The sequence below is a fragment of the Labeo rohita genome, chromosome 15 (assembly GCF_022985175.1).
Source record: "Labeo rohita strain BAU-BD-2019 chromosome 15, IGBB_LRoh.1.0, whole genome shotgun sequence".
Classification (NCBI taxonomy): domain Eukaryota; kingdom Metazoa; phylum Chordata; class Actinopteri; order Cypriniformes; family Cyprinidae; genus Labeo; species Labeo rohita.
In genome coordinates, this window is record NC_066883.1 from 21,881,318 (window position 1) to 21,895,430 (window position 14,113).

General features: G+C 34.4%; 2 protein-coding genes across 4 annotated transcripts; both read left to right on the top strand.

The window, feature by feature from the left end:
- The first annotated feature begins 2,401 nt into the window (after positions 1-2,401).
- Positions 2,402-7,992, top strand: LOC127177381 (gastrula zinc finger protein XlCGF57.1-like). The gene is made up of 3 exons (XM_051129636.1): positions 2,402-2,760; positions 2,993-3,077; positions 6,430-7,992. Exons 1-3 carry the CDS (start codon positions 2,620-2,622, stop codon positions 7,824-7,826), a joined length of 1,623 nt encoding a protein of 540 aa, XP_050985593.1. The 5' UTR covers positions 2,402-2,619; the 3' UTR covers positions 7,827-7,992.
- A 1,506-nt stretch (positions 7,993-9,498) lies between these two features.
- On the top strand, positions 9,499-13,983 carry LOC127177510 (zinc finger protein ZFP2-like). Of its 3 annotated transcripts, none has more exons than XM_051129812.1 (5): positions 9,499-9,772; positions 10,059-10,233; positions 10,339-10,415; positions 10,517-10,601; positions 12,328-13,983. In XM_051129812.1, the coding sequence occupies exons 1-5, from the start codon at positions 9,623-9,625 to the stop codon at positions 13,770-13,772; spliced, it is 1,932 nt and encodes a 643-aa protein (XP_050985769.1). In that variant the 5' UTR covers positions 9,499-9,622; the 3' UTR covers positions 13,773-13,983. The 3 variants fall into 3 exon arrangements, with proteins under 3 accessions (XP_050985769.1, XP_050985770.1, XP_050985771.1); XM_051129813.1 differs by having other exon boundaries at positions 12,331-13,983; XM_051129814.1 differs by lacking the exon at positions 9,499-9,772 and adding an exon at positions 9,780-9,964.
- The last annotated feature ends 130 nt before the right edge of the window (positions 13,984-14,113 follow it).

Genomic DNA, 14,113 nt, shown 5'->3' on the forward strand with positions numbered 1-14,113 from the left:
TTTCTTTAATTGTTATTTTATTTGTCAAATTTTCCTATGCAGTTTTATATAGAAAATACAGCTGCAAGGAGCAATTACTGGGGTTTAAGCATTTTATGAACTTTTAGTAATTATAGACATTTTAAATATGAAAAAAAATCATTAAGGAAATCACTAGAAATATTACTTAATGATTTATTGACCAATAGGTGGTGCTGGTCCCAAATTAATGTGGTGTGGTTAACTAGGAGTGATAATAACACACACATAATTTGAAGCCAGTGTGGCAAAGAATTGCAGTCTTAAGGCCTGTTCACACCAAAAATGATAACTATAAAAATAAATATACTAGCGTCCACATCTGTGGACAATATCATCTGTTTACTCTAAGCACGTGTGTCTGCCGCTTTAAATTCTGGAGCTCGTGTTAGCAGGATTGATTCTGATTGGGTGTCAATAGCTGTGCTTCCATTATTCTTCAAATTGCACAAACTGAAATTGCAAATTGAAAATACACCTAATGGAAACTTTCAATTTCGTAAAAACGCCCATATATCGCAAAAAAAATGTTTACACTTGAATGAGGTGGTTTTTCAGGCAATTCAAAAAAAGGAATATTTCGCAAATCTGCAATGGAAACGTGTTTCCGCATTTACAGGTGACATGGCGTATATAAAAAGTTATAACCTCCAAGAAATACTTCATATGTGGCCGGTCTCAAGATCTCAAGGGGCTTTCCCTGCTATTATGCTTAGACTATTTACACTGCACACGTCTGTGGTGCGTTATGGCTCCAACATGGCCACCGGAGCTGATCGTGGCCACTCTAATCAATGCTTATGTTTATTCCAGCTGCGTCACACACATTTTAGAAGCGGCTCCCCGTGCTTCTTCTGCAAAGATACATGCATACGCCTCTTTCGATGAACTATAGCCAAAATCCAAAAACCAAAATCTGTTGCCATGACTTATTGCGAGAGGAAAAAATTACGCTTTAGTCACATAACATCAGTTAATGGAAACACTGTCAGGATCGACGTTTATAAAATATTGCCAAGTTTTGCACATACCTGTAAAGTAACAAGCCTAATGTTTCAAAAAACAGTTGTTTAGTCCCCTATGCCCTTCAATCCTTCAAAACTCCCACTCCGGAGGATAAACCCTTCGAATGGATTAGGGCATATGGATGATATATTTACATACATTTTTCTCCATATAATGGACTGATATGGTGCCCTGAGTTTGAACTTCCAAACTGCAGTTTAAATGCGGCTTCAAACAATCCCAAATGCAGTTGTAAACGATCCCAGCCGAGGAAGAAGGGAATCTAGCGAAACGATGAGATATTTTCATAAAAATAATAATATTTAAATACTTTTTAATCTCAAAAGCTTGTCTTGTCTTGCACTCCCTGAACTCTGTGTATTCTGGCTCAAGACAGTTAGGGTATGTCAAAAAACACTGCTCGTATTTTCTCCCTCAACTTCAAAAATCATTTCAAAATCATCCTACATCACGGCAGAAGTACCGACCCAGTCTTTGCAACGCGAACATGCAAAGAAGATCAAACACCCTTAACAAAAAAGGTAAAACAGCGATATAGGGCGTTTTTGAAATTGAGGGAGAACATGAGATGGGAGTTTTTCAACATACCCTAACTGTCATGAACCGGAAAAAAACAGAGTTCAGGGAGAGTAAGACAAGACGAGGGTTTAAGATTAAAAAGTATATAAATTGTATTATTTTTATGAAAATAACCAATCGTTTCACTAGATAAGACCCTTTTTCCTCACTGGGATTGTTTACAATCACATTTTGGATCATTTGGAGCCGCATTTAAACTGCATTTTGGAAGTTCAAACTCAGGGCACCATAGAAGTCCACTGTATGGAAAAAAAATGCTGAAATGTTTCCCTCAAAAAACATAATTTCTTTAAGACTGAGGAAAGAAAGACATGAACATCTTGAATGACAAGGGGGTGAGTACATTATCTGTAAATCTTTGTTCTGGAAGTGGACTTCTCCTTTAAACAGTATACAAAGTTCTCCAGCTTTTTTGTCTTTAACATTAAATCACTTTTATTTTAAAAGCTTTCACTCGGAAGTGTACAAGAACTGACCATGTGATGGACGGAGTCTATTTACCTAAAAACAGTCACTAAGAACTTCTCAGAATTTGCTATTCAAAGCTAATTTTGCATAAGACAAAACAATAACCAAACTTGTTTAACAAATTAACCAGAAAGGGTTCAGACTATTATAGATAATTCACCTCTTATTTAATTTGTTCATCTGTTTCCACGGAGAACATTTTATTCATATTTAATTCAAAATGATTTTTATTTGGCACATACTCGCGTGCTTTTATTTTGAAATGGTTATGAATTAAAGAGGAAGCGTTTAGCACAGAGTGCAACTTTTCCATGGAGTTTGCATACCTGACGTATAATTACAATATAATGACTTGTCTTCATACTGACAATTTGTTATTCGCGATTAGCACTATTACGATAAATTGATTGCATGCATATAAAACATTTTTTAGGCGTTGGACTTCCAATGCAGAACGTTTTTTCTTGTAAATCTTATTGAAATGTTACACAGTTTCTCCTTTTTGCTCTGGTCGTAGCTGTGGTCACTATGTCCAGGTATGAGCTTGTGCAGAGTCAAACTGCTCTGTTGATTTTATTAATGCCGGACACGACAAAGCAGGACACACCAAAGACATGCAGCTCTGCTGAACCTCATCTCAACATAAAACAAAACGACACTCAGACTCAGGTAGTAAGAATTTTTGTTATTAAAATTATTTGTTGACCTGAATGGTTGCAGGTGGCTAGTTTGTATCCTCCCTCCTCTGTTATTTTAAAAAGAGGATAGATAGATAGATATTCAGCCACTCAGTATTAAGTGCTGATATGGTATAGTATGTATAATGTATTTGAAACTTTTAGTAGTATTTGTTTGTCTAGTGTTTACACGTAAAATATTTTACATGTGATGTGAATTACAGGCTGCACAGGAGAGTAATGGAAGCAGATGTTTTTTAGTGGAGGACAAAGCAGATGATGACATTCAGACTGTAGTCATCGGTGATGGTAAGGTAAAGTTGTCATACGTTTATACATTTATAATAAGTATTGCTGCTGTTTGTCCTCATTAAGATTTTTTTACCACATTTTTTTACACCTTATTTGAGCGTTTATGTCATTTATATGCTAGTTTTCCTTAAATGTTCACTAAATTAATGCATTTAGAATTCTTTAAACAGTCTTATCATTTGAAATTTAGCTTAAAAAAAGTATGACTCATCCTGCACTTAGTAATGTCATCAGGGGCCTTTCTAGGATTTGAAAACATCTGGGGCTGGTGGCAAAATATCAGGGGCTAGTAGTGGTGGATGAGAGCTCACATCATAATTACATAAGATTTTGTTTGACACAGGTGGGTGAACCTGGACGTCCGGGGGGGCATGCCCCCCAGGGAAAAAAAAATGTATATATATATTTTAAAGTTAAATTCATTAATCTGGTGCACTTTGAGAGTTCAAAAATAAGAGCTATAAGTTAACCCATGTGCAGTGTGCAAATTGAACAAAGAAAAAAGGTTGATGAAAGGTTGAAAAATATCAAAGTATTATTACAAAATTATAACTTTTCAAAAATATATTACACAAATAAAATAATACATTTAAAAATATATATTTGCATGCAAAAATAGGGCCCCATTTTTTTATTTATTTTTTTTATTTTTGTTATTTATTTTTTCTAAATTCTGCTTTTTTCTGTTTTAATTTTTCTGGACTCCTTTTTAATGGGTAAATTTAATATTATTAATCAAAAAACATTTCTAATTACTTAAAACAATGAAACTTATACAATTTAACGTCAATTTATCAAAAGTTAAGTTATGTTTAGGGACCTCATATTTTATTGTTTTGTTTTAGCATGTCTGTTTATTTAAATGCATAAAACAACTTTTATTTATTTTTACACGTGCACGTGTGTGTAGTAAAGGAAACCGCACCTGCACCAATCATTCATAAAGAGACAAGCAGAACAGGCAGGATTCAAATTACTTAAATGGTAATTTGCGGCATTATTTACAGATACTAGTCTATATATTTGTTTGAAGTGTAATGACCGGCTTTTGATTAATTCATTCAAACTTTGACAAATTCTGTGATTTCCTCGAAAATCATACGGCGATACAAAAACATTCGGGGCTAAAGAAAAATCTTTCGGGGCTCGAGCCCCGAATTATTAGCCCTAACGACGCCCCTGAATGTCATTGTATTGCATTGCATTATATGTTTTGCTCCCCACAATTAAAACTACAGAGCATTAATCATAAAACTAAGACATATTATTGGGAGATTTAGAGTGACAACAGAGATTTACAGGTATTTATATATATGCTCTATTGTTGTAACAATATCATTGATTTACATTACACTACATCGGAATTCCTACTATTTTTTTTTTTTGGCCAAATAAATAACAACATCTGCACCAAATTTTCTCCTGTTTTAATTGAGGTGTGTTTTTTCCACCTCAAGTATGAGCTCCATATTCTCACTGTATTACAGTATATGAACATAAAAATTTGGATAAAACGAACATTTGAATAAAAGCGTCTGCTAAATGACTAAACGTAAATGTGACCCTGGACCACAAAACCAGTCATAAGGGTAAATTTTTCGAAATTGAGCTTTATACACCATGTTGAAGCTGAATAAACAAGCTTTCTATCGATGTATGGTTTGTTAGGATAGGAAAATATTTGGCCGAGATACGACTATTTTAATATATGTAATCTGAGGGTGCAAAAAAATCAAAATATTGAGAAAATCACCTTTAAAGTTGTCCAAATGAAGCTCTTACTAATGCATATTTCTAATCAAAAATTAAGTTTTGATATATTTACAGTAGGAATTTTACTAAATATCTTCATGGAACATGATCTTTACTTAATTTCCTAATGATTTTTGGCATAAAAGAAAAATCAACCATTTTGACCCATACAATGTATATATGTATATATTCAAATATACCCCAGCGACTTAAGACTGGTTTTGTGGTCCAGGGTCACAAATGTGAATATGTTGTGAAATGTTTTTTTAGATTTTTTAAAAATATTTTCTTTTAGTAAACTGTTTCATTTAAAAAAAAATTAAATTGTTTTGACTGTTTCATCTGGGGAGGTTTACAGGGTAATACACAGCCATTTGGGATCAGTAAGATTTTTAATGTTTTTTTTTTTAAGGAATTCGCTGCATTTACTTGATCAAAAATACAGAAAATACTGTAATATTGTGAAATATTAGTACAGTTTAAAATAATGGTTTTCTATTTTAATAAACGTTAAAATATAATTTATTTCTGTGAAGCAAAGCTGAATCAGCTCATCAGCCATTACTCCAGTGTTAAGTGTTGCACGATCCGTCAGAAATCATTCTAATATGCTGATTTATTATCAATGTTGGAAGTTGTGCTGCTTAATTTTTTTTTAAACCTGTGATACATTTTATTTTTCAGGATTCTTTGAGGAATACAAAGTTAAAAAGAACAGCATTTATTCAAATAAATTCATATTTGCTATCACTTTTTATTAATTTAACACATCCTTGCTGAATAAAAGTATTAATTTCTTTCAAAAAAAAAAAAGAAAGAAAAAAATTTACTGACAACAAACTTTAAATGGTAGTTTATATTGTTAGAAAAGATTTATATTTTAAATAAATGCTGTTCTTTTTATTTATTAAAGAATCCTCAGATGTATCCCAGGTTCCAAGAAAATATTAAGCAGCATAACTGTTTTCAACATTGATAATAAATCAGCATATTAGAATGATTTCTGAAGGATCTTGTGACACTAAAGACTGAAGTAACGATGCTAAAAAATTCAGCTTTGCATCACAAGAATGAATTTCATTTTAAAACATATTTACATAGAAAATAGTTATTTTAAACTGAAATAGTATTTCGCAATTTTACTGTTTTTACTGAATTATTAATCAAATAAATGTAGCCTTGATGAGCTTAAGAAACTAATTTAAAAAACATTAAAACTTACTGATCCCAAAGATTTGAACGGCAGTGTATATCAATACGTCCAGTTTCTGTAAATAAAAAAAATATCTGAAAACAAGCAGTTTTTCTCATAATATTAGGAGAAATATCAGGCATATCCTATATCAGGAACCCTTTAAATATTGGTCTTTAAATCAAAAAGGTTGAAAACCACTTATATAGATTTAAGGCTATTTGATATTTTTTTTTAAAAATGTGAAAAAGCCTTTACATATATATTCCTAAATTCTTGTTTTAATAGGAAATATGTTAATAAAAAGGCATTTCACGTGATCTTTAAAGCACTTCTGTCTGAGGAATTTTTAATAGCTTATATGTTCAACATTAATTTTGTATTACTGTGTTGTTTTTTCATCAGATGATGACAAGGGATGGTCTGACGATCAGAAGGGCATGTTGCAGACATCGACCGAGCAACCTGAAAAGCCACAAGAGAACAAGTCTTTTGAATGTGAGCAGTGCGGAAAAGTCTTTCCAAAGGCCTTTTCTCTTTTTCGACACAAACGTGTGCATTCGGTCATGAAGCAGCACTGTTGTGAAAAATGCGGAAAGAAGTTCTCGCAATTAAGAGCGCTAGAGACTCATCTGCGCAAACACACGCAGAAGTTCGAAAAGAAGAAATTTCCCTGCTCTACTTGTGGAAAGAGCTTCAAAGATCTTGCGGCGCACGAACGAGTCCACGCAGAGGTCCGACCGTTCACCTGCGATATATGCGGACAGGGATTCACAGTCAAAGGAAGCTTATATATGCACCAGAGAGTGCACACGGGCGAAAAACCATACACATGTGACACCTGTGGGAAAAGTTTCTCTCTAATAGGCACCCTAAACTGCCACAAGAAATTTCATTCAGACGACAGGCCGATAAAATGCAGCCACTGCAATAAGAGCTTCAAATGCAAGAGTCATCTGAGACGCCACCTTCCCGTGCACACCGGCGAGAGACGATACACGTGTAAAATCTGTGGTAAAACATTTGCGCATCATGAAGCGATGACACGCCACGTTCTCATTCACACCGGCGAAAAGCCGTACATCTGTGAAGTGTGCGGTAAAAGATTTCGCCAGAGAAGTAATTTAAAAGTCCATATGCGGGTGCACCAAGAGACACAGTTTAAGTGCGAAATGTGTGGGAAAACATTCCAGCATGATTTTTTGTTACAGAGCCATATTTTATCACACAATCAGACTGGAAATTCAAAAGAGGACAAGTTTTTGAACTCCAAAACTCTGGAGCTGCATTCAGACAACAGCAAGCCTTTTACATGCAAACTGTGCGAGAAGAGCTACAGCAACATATATAATCTTCGCATACACGAGAAACTACACACAGGCGAGACTCCGTTTAAGTGTGAGATCTGCGGAAAGGCCTACGCTCTCAAAAAGTCCTTTAAAACACATATGTTGTGCCATTCAGGAGATAGACCTTATAAATGCATAGCGTGCGGGAAAGCGTTCAAGTGGTCTGGCTCTCTGAAAATGCACATGAAGACTCACACTGATGAAAAAACGCACAAATGTGAGACGTGTGGAAAGAGCTTTCGCTTGTATGGAAATTTGAAGCGACACAAGCGTGTCCATGCTCGGGAGAAGCCGTTCAGCTGTAAGGTGTGTGGGGAAGGGTTTCCAGAACTCGACCGTGTTAAAACACATATGCAAATCCATACTGGCGTGAAACCCTACACGTGCCAGAAGTGTGGGAAGAATTATGTATATCTTAGACACTACAATGATCACAAATGCAAATCTGTATGAAAAAGATGTTGTGGTAGGAACTTGTAACAACTGCAGGACTCTTATATTGTAATATTTCCTAGAGTTAAATTTATGTAACATTGTGAGGACATTTAAATAACATAAATTTAAATAAAATACTATAGGCGGAAAACAAGCTGTTGTTCTTTTTAATGTTGCATTGTATGGACCTATATCAAAAGATTTGATTCATATTATCATGATGCGTTCATGTTGTAGTAATTGTTAATATGTTGGTGTGGTTATGGAAAACCTAGAATTATGAGGGAATTTATAATGTGTTAATTGTGTTTTCCAGGCCTGAGAAAGTTATTTTTAGTTGTGTTTCGATATAAATTATTTCATCAGCTTGTTACTGTTCTTGTATAAAGCTTGTGAATTAATTTTTCGACTTGTTTTTCAATGAATATTCAAACTTGTTTAAAAAATGATCTGAATGATTCATTAGCGAGTTTATCTGATATAAAATGTATATTTTTAGAAGTGTTAAAGAAACCTTATCCAGTCATCAGGAATTCCAGAAAAACTTCCCTGATAGCGCAGGTACATCTTGGAGACGTCTATTTGACATCTGCATTTACATCTGCAAGACATATTTTTTAGATTGTTTGCTCATCTGCAATACGTCTATAGGACGTTTCCTATCAGATGTCAAATAGACGTCTATTAGATGTTTTTAAGATGTTTATGATTTAGAATGTATGTAAAACTGACATCTTACAGACATCTGCCTGATGTTTGAGGAAGTCATTTTAAAAGTGAATCTAAATATTTCTAGTTGTGTTTTGATATAAATTATTTCATTAGCTTGTTACTGCTCTTGTATAGAGCTTGTGAATTAATTTTTCAACTTGTTTTTCAATGAATATTCAAACTTGTTTACAAAATGATCTGAATGAGTCATTAGCAAATTTATCTGATATAAAATATATATTTTTTAGAAATGTTAAAGGAACCTTATCCAGCCATCAGGAATGCCAGAAAAACATCCTTGATAGCACAGGTACATCTCGGAGACGTCTATTTGACATCTGCATTTACATCTGCAAGACGTATTTTTTAGATTGTTTGCTCATCTGCAATACGTCTATAGGACGTTTCCTATCAGATGTCAAATAGACGTCTATTAGATGTTTTTAAGATGTTTGTGATTTAGAATGTATGTCAAACTGACGTCTTACACACGTCTGCCTGATGTTTGTACACAGCAGATGCTTTCCAGATCAAGTGATCTTTAACAGACATCTTACAGACGTACGTGGGCTATCTGAGTTAAGGTCAAATGCTTTCACGACTCCTTGTTATTAAGCATGATATCTGAATTTTCTTGAATTAACAGTACTTATAGCACTTATTATTAAACCATTGGCCTTAAGCATGAAAATTAAAAGAGAAGCGTAATTACTCATTTTGTAATTACGCTGGAGTCTGCTTCCTTTGAGAGCGTTCAACGACTTTTATTTTGAAAGTCTGTTTCGGAAGTATATTTCTAGTCACTGAGGTCTATTATGGTTTTTAGCAAAGCCATTTTAAGATAAAATTGTTCCAAAACAGTCTAATGCCGTCAACAATTAACCACTGAATTTTAAACTCCTCAAGTGTTGTTAGTAACAAGCATTTTTATAGCGAATACCCAGCAGTCAGATACTTTTATTTTGAAATACAACAAAGAGGAAGTACTTACTACTTAGTTCAACTTTGTAGGGAGCAACGTTTTGTTTATTTTCTGCTTCATCTGGTAGTACCAGATGTCAAACATAGATTGAGTTGGTTTTTTGTGCATTTCTGTGGTCATTATGTCCCGGTTCGAGCTTTTTCAGAGTCAAACTACTCTGGTCGTGTCGTTACTGACGGACACTGCTAAACATGAGATACGAAAGGCTTTTACATGCAGCTCCGATGTGTCCAGTCTCAGCATCAAACCAAACGATACTCAGATTCAGATGGTGAGAAAGTCTGTTATTATGGCATTTTAACGTTGATAGTTGTGATATGTTAGTTATTTAAATAGTGAAATAACCCTCCTTTTGTTTACAACGTGGGTGGTGAAGTTATAGTGTTATTCTGAAATAATTTTCTTTGTTTTATATTGTAATTCAAACATGAAACGGACCATACTAATGTTCACGAGTGATTATGTGAGCTATATTTCCAATGCATGCTTTCTTTAAACCTATATATAATTTACAATTTGAAAAAAATACATTTTCAAAGTTTTTGTTCTTAATGCAGCTTAATTCCATAATGGAGAGGTTTGCTAAAGAAGCCGTGCAGAAGATTTGCAGTCTCTTCAGGTACTGTTCATCTGTTGAACCTGTTCCAGCACAAACATGTTTGGATGTTCGAGATGACTTGAAGAAGACTTCTCAGATGGGACGTAATCTTTGTGGAACAACGTATATCCAGGGTATTTGACATAAATGTCAATATCAGGCCACTTGAGTTGCAAGCTTGAAGACGTTCTGTTTTCTGGTATTTGTGGTGATTTTTGTTTTATGTTCTTCTTTCATAGGAGATGCTATAACTCTCTCTGTGAGTCCTCTGATGGAGCCACCAACAACATCTCACCTGCAACCTTCAAACACTGAAGTGAGTTATAATACAATGCAGTTTAAAGAGGAATTTCTTTTAAAGATATAACTTACAATGTGGTAAATGTTAGAAACCCTTACATATGATGTCACTTACAGCCTGCACAGGAAAGTAATGTAGGTAGATGTCTTATGGTGGAGGACAGAGCAGAAGAAACCATCCAGACAATATTCATCAGTGACGGTAAGAGTCTCAACTTTTAGTTTGAAAATTCTCACCCTCTTTATTTTATACAATCATTCACTTTTTTGAAATTTAGAACATCTAAATCATTACAGCTGGAGTTTGTTGTATATTACTAACACTTACATGCACATGCACTTGGGATCAGTAAGATTTGTAATGTTTTTTTAAAGAAGTTTCCTATGCTCATCGAGGCTTTGTTTATTTGATCAAAAATACAGAAAAAAGTAAATGTTATTATGATGTAAAATAACATTTTTATATTTTAATATCCATTAAAATCTAATTTATTCCTATGATCAAAGCTGAATTTTTAGCATCATTACTCCAGTCTTCAGTGTCACATGATCCTTCAGAAATCATTCTAATATGCTGATTTATTATCAATGCTGGAAATAGTTGTGCTTCTTAATATTTTTTTTGGAATCTGTAATACTTTTTTCAGGATTCTTTGATGAGTAAAAAGTTAAAAAGAACAGCATTTATTTAAAATAGAAATCTTTTCTGATAACATACACTAAGTCAAAAGTTTGAGGTCAGTACATTTTTATTCTTTCTTTTTTTATAAGAAATTATTATTTTTATTCAGCAAAGATGTGTTAGACTGATAAAAACCAAGAGCAAGATTTATATTTTGAAAAAATGCTGTTTCTTTTTAACCTTTTATTCATCAAAGAATCCTGAAAAAAGAATCACAGGTTTAAAAAAAAAATTAAGTAGCACAACTGTTTACAGCATTGATCATAATAAAGTAATAATAACATTTAAATTGCAAAAAAAAAATAATAATAATTAAAATGTATAATTAATATTAATAAAAGTAACATTAGCATATTAGAATGATTTCTGAAGGATTGTGTGACACTGAAGACTGGAGTAATGATGCTGAAAATTCAGCTTTGCATTACAGCAATACATTTTAAAATATATTAAAATAGAAAACTGTTATTTTAAATTGCAATAACTGTTAAAATATTTTTTTTTGTTAACTAAAATAAAGCTGAAATAAAATATAAATATTGGATGAATTGCTTATAAAAACTTTAACAAAACAAATGGCAACTAACAGAAATAAAATAAGTTTTAGTTATAGTACTACAATTGCAAAAACTGAAATCTAATAAATTAAATCTAAATAAAACTACTAATAATTACAAAACCACTAAAAAAAAATAAAATGACTGAAAATATAAAAATAAAGGCTAGTAAAAATATCAATAAATCTATATAGGTTAATCCATATAAATAATTTTAAAATACAGGTTTTTAATAATTTTTAAGAGTACTTTTAAAAAAAATTCTTTATAAAAATGTATTATGTCGGCACCGATAGCCTTGTGTGCAGTGTGCCGACATACAGCGTCGTTACTCTTCAGGCGTCCCGTGTTTGAATCCCGACTTGAGGACCTTTCCCAATCCCGCCCCCATCTCTCTTTCCCACTTCGCTTCCTGTCACTTCTGATCTGTCCTGTCATAGTAAAAGCAAAAATGCCAAAAAAAAATTATTATTATTATTATTATATAACTTTGATTATATATTAGAAACCTGAAAACAATATATATTAACCTGAAATCAAAATTGACCTTATTGACTGACGTAATGCATATTTTTGTTAAAATTGTGCACTATTTTATCAGTGTCAAATATTTAAAGAAAAAACTGTGAATATATGAAACGACTATGACTGATGTTGATTCACCCTAATGTTGTTTTTCATTTCACCAGCAGCTGATGATAGAGACTGGTCTGACGATCAGGAAGGCATGTTGCAGTCCTCAACCAATCAACCCGAAGTCCCACAAGCCAAAGAGTCTTTTGAATGCGATCAGTGTGGAAAGGCCTTTCCAAAGATGCTTTCTCTCATGCAGCACAAGCGCATGCATTCAATCGTGAGGCCGCACGTTTGTGAAAAATGCGGAAAGAAATTCACACTGCTGAGAGCACTCGAGACTCACTTACGCAAACACTCGCAGAAATTCGAAAAGAAGAAATTTCCCTGCGCCACTTGCGGAAAGAGCTTCAGAGATCTCGCAGCCCACGAACTGGTCCACGCGGAAGTCAAACCATTTACCTGTGAAATATGCGGACAGGGATTCACAATCAAAAGAAGTTTATACATGCACCAGAGAGTGCACACGGGCGAAAAACCATACAGATGCGACACCTGTGGAAAGTGTTTCTCCCTCATTGGGACGCTGAACTACCACAAGAGAATTCATTCGAACGACAGGCCGATAAAATGCAGCCACTGCAATAAGAGCTTCAAATACCATAAACTTTTGAAACACCACCTCCGCGTGCACACCGGCGAGAGGCCGCACACGTGTGACATCTGTGGAAAAAGTTTCGCGCTTTCCGGGACTCTAAAACGCCACATCCTCGTTCACACCGGCGACAAGCCGTACGTCTGTGAGGTGTGCGGACGAAGATTCAACCAAAGAAGCACTCTAAAAGGCCACATGCGAGTTCACGGAGAAAAGCGGTTTATGTGTGAAATGTGCGGGAAAACGTTCCAATATAATTACGTTCTGAGGAACCACATTCTAACACACAATCAAATTGGAAATCCGTCCGATAAGAGTAACGCTCAGCGCTGCGACGTGTGTGGGAAGTTCCTGAGCTCTGCCTATGCGTTAAAAGCTCACTTGCAGTTGCATTCGGACAACAGCAAACCTTATACGTGCACGTTATGCGACAGAAGATACAGCAGCGTACATTCCCTCCGTATGCATGAGCAGATTCACACTGGAGAGAAACCTTTCAAGTGTGAGATCTGCGGTAAGGACTTTTCGCTGAGAGCTTCGTATAAAACCCATATGTTTCTGCATTCAGGAGAAAGGCCACACAAATGCGTGTTGTGTGGGAAACGATTCAAACTGTCGAGCTCGCTGAAGATGCACATACGCACGCATACCGGTGAAAAACCCCACAAGTGTGAAACCTGTGGGAAGGCGTTTCATTTATCAGCTAATTTGAAACGGCACAGGCTCGTGCACACCGGGGAAAAGCCGTTCACTTGTGACATTTGCTTGAAGAGTTTCACACAGCCCAACAATTTGAAGGCACATATGCACATTCACACTGGGAAAAAGCCGTACACGTGCACTAAGTGTTGGAAAAGTTTTGCCTATCAGAGAAATTACAAAGATCACAAATGTGCTCCACTTTGAGAGATTTCAGACTGCTCAACTTATGTCTACTTTCAGGTCCCTGAATTTCATGTAGGATTGTAAATAATTTTGTAAAGCTTGCAAGAAATGCTTGACTGTACTTATTTATTTATAATAAACACATTTTTGTGTATGTGTTCTTTATCAAGGATGTAAAACTGAAAGCTGTTGTATAAATCAAATCAAATGTCTCATAATAAACATAATACCAATGGCTCCACTTAAGGATATGTGAGACTACTTATTAAATTTTTTTTCAGGTCCTATATAAATATCTAACCAAAAATATTGATTTTAGATTTTAATTGAGTATTGATGTAGCAGTGTAATTTATAGCCCCA

Coding starts and splice junctions, on each gene's coding strand:
- LOC127177381 (XM_051129636.1), top strand. CDS start 2,620: ATGTCCAGGTATGAGCTTGTGCAGAGTCAAACTGCTCTGTTGATTTTA. Junction 2,761..2,992: donor AAAACGACACTCAGACTCAG/GTAGTAAGAATT, acceptor TGTGAATTACAG/GCTGCACAGGAGAGTAATGG. Junction 3,078..6,429: donor GACTGTAGTCATCGGTGATG/GTAAGGTAAAGT, acceptor TTTTTTCATCAG/ATGATGACAAGGGATGGTCT.
- LOC127177510 (XM_051129812.1), top strand. CDS start 9,623: ATGTCCCGGTTCGAGCTTTTTCAGAGTCAAACTACTCTGGTCGTGTCG. Junction 10,234..10,338: donor TGGAACAACGTATATCCAGG/GTATTTGACATA, acceptor CTTCTTTCATAG/GAGATGCTATAACTCTCTCT. Junction 10,602..12,327: donor GACAATATTCATCAGTGACG/GTAAGAGTCTCA, acceptor TCATTTCACCAG/CAGCTGATGATAGAGACTGG.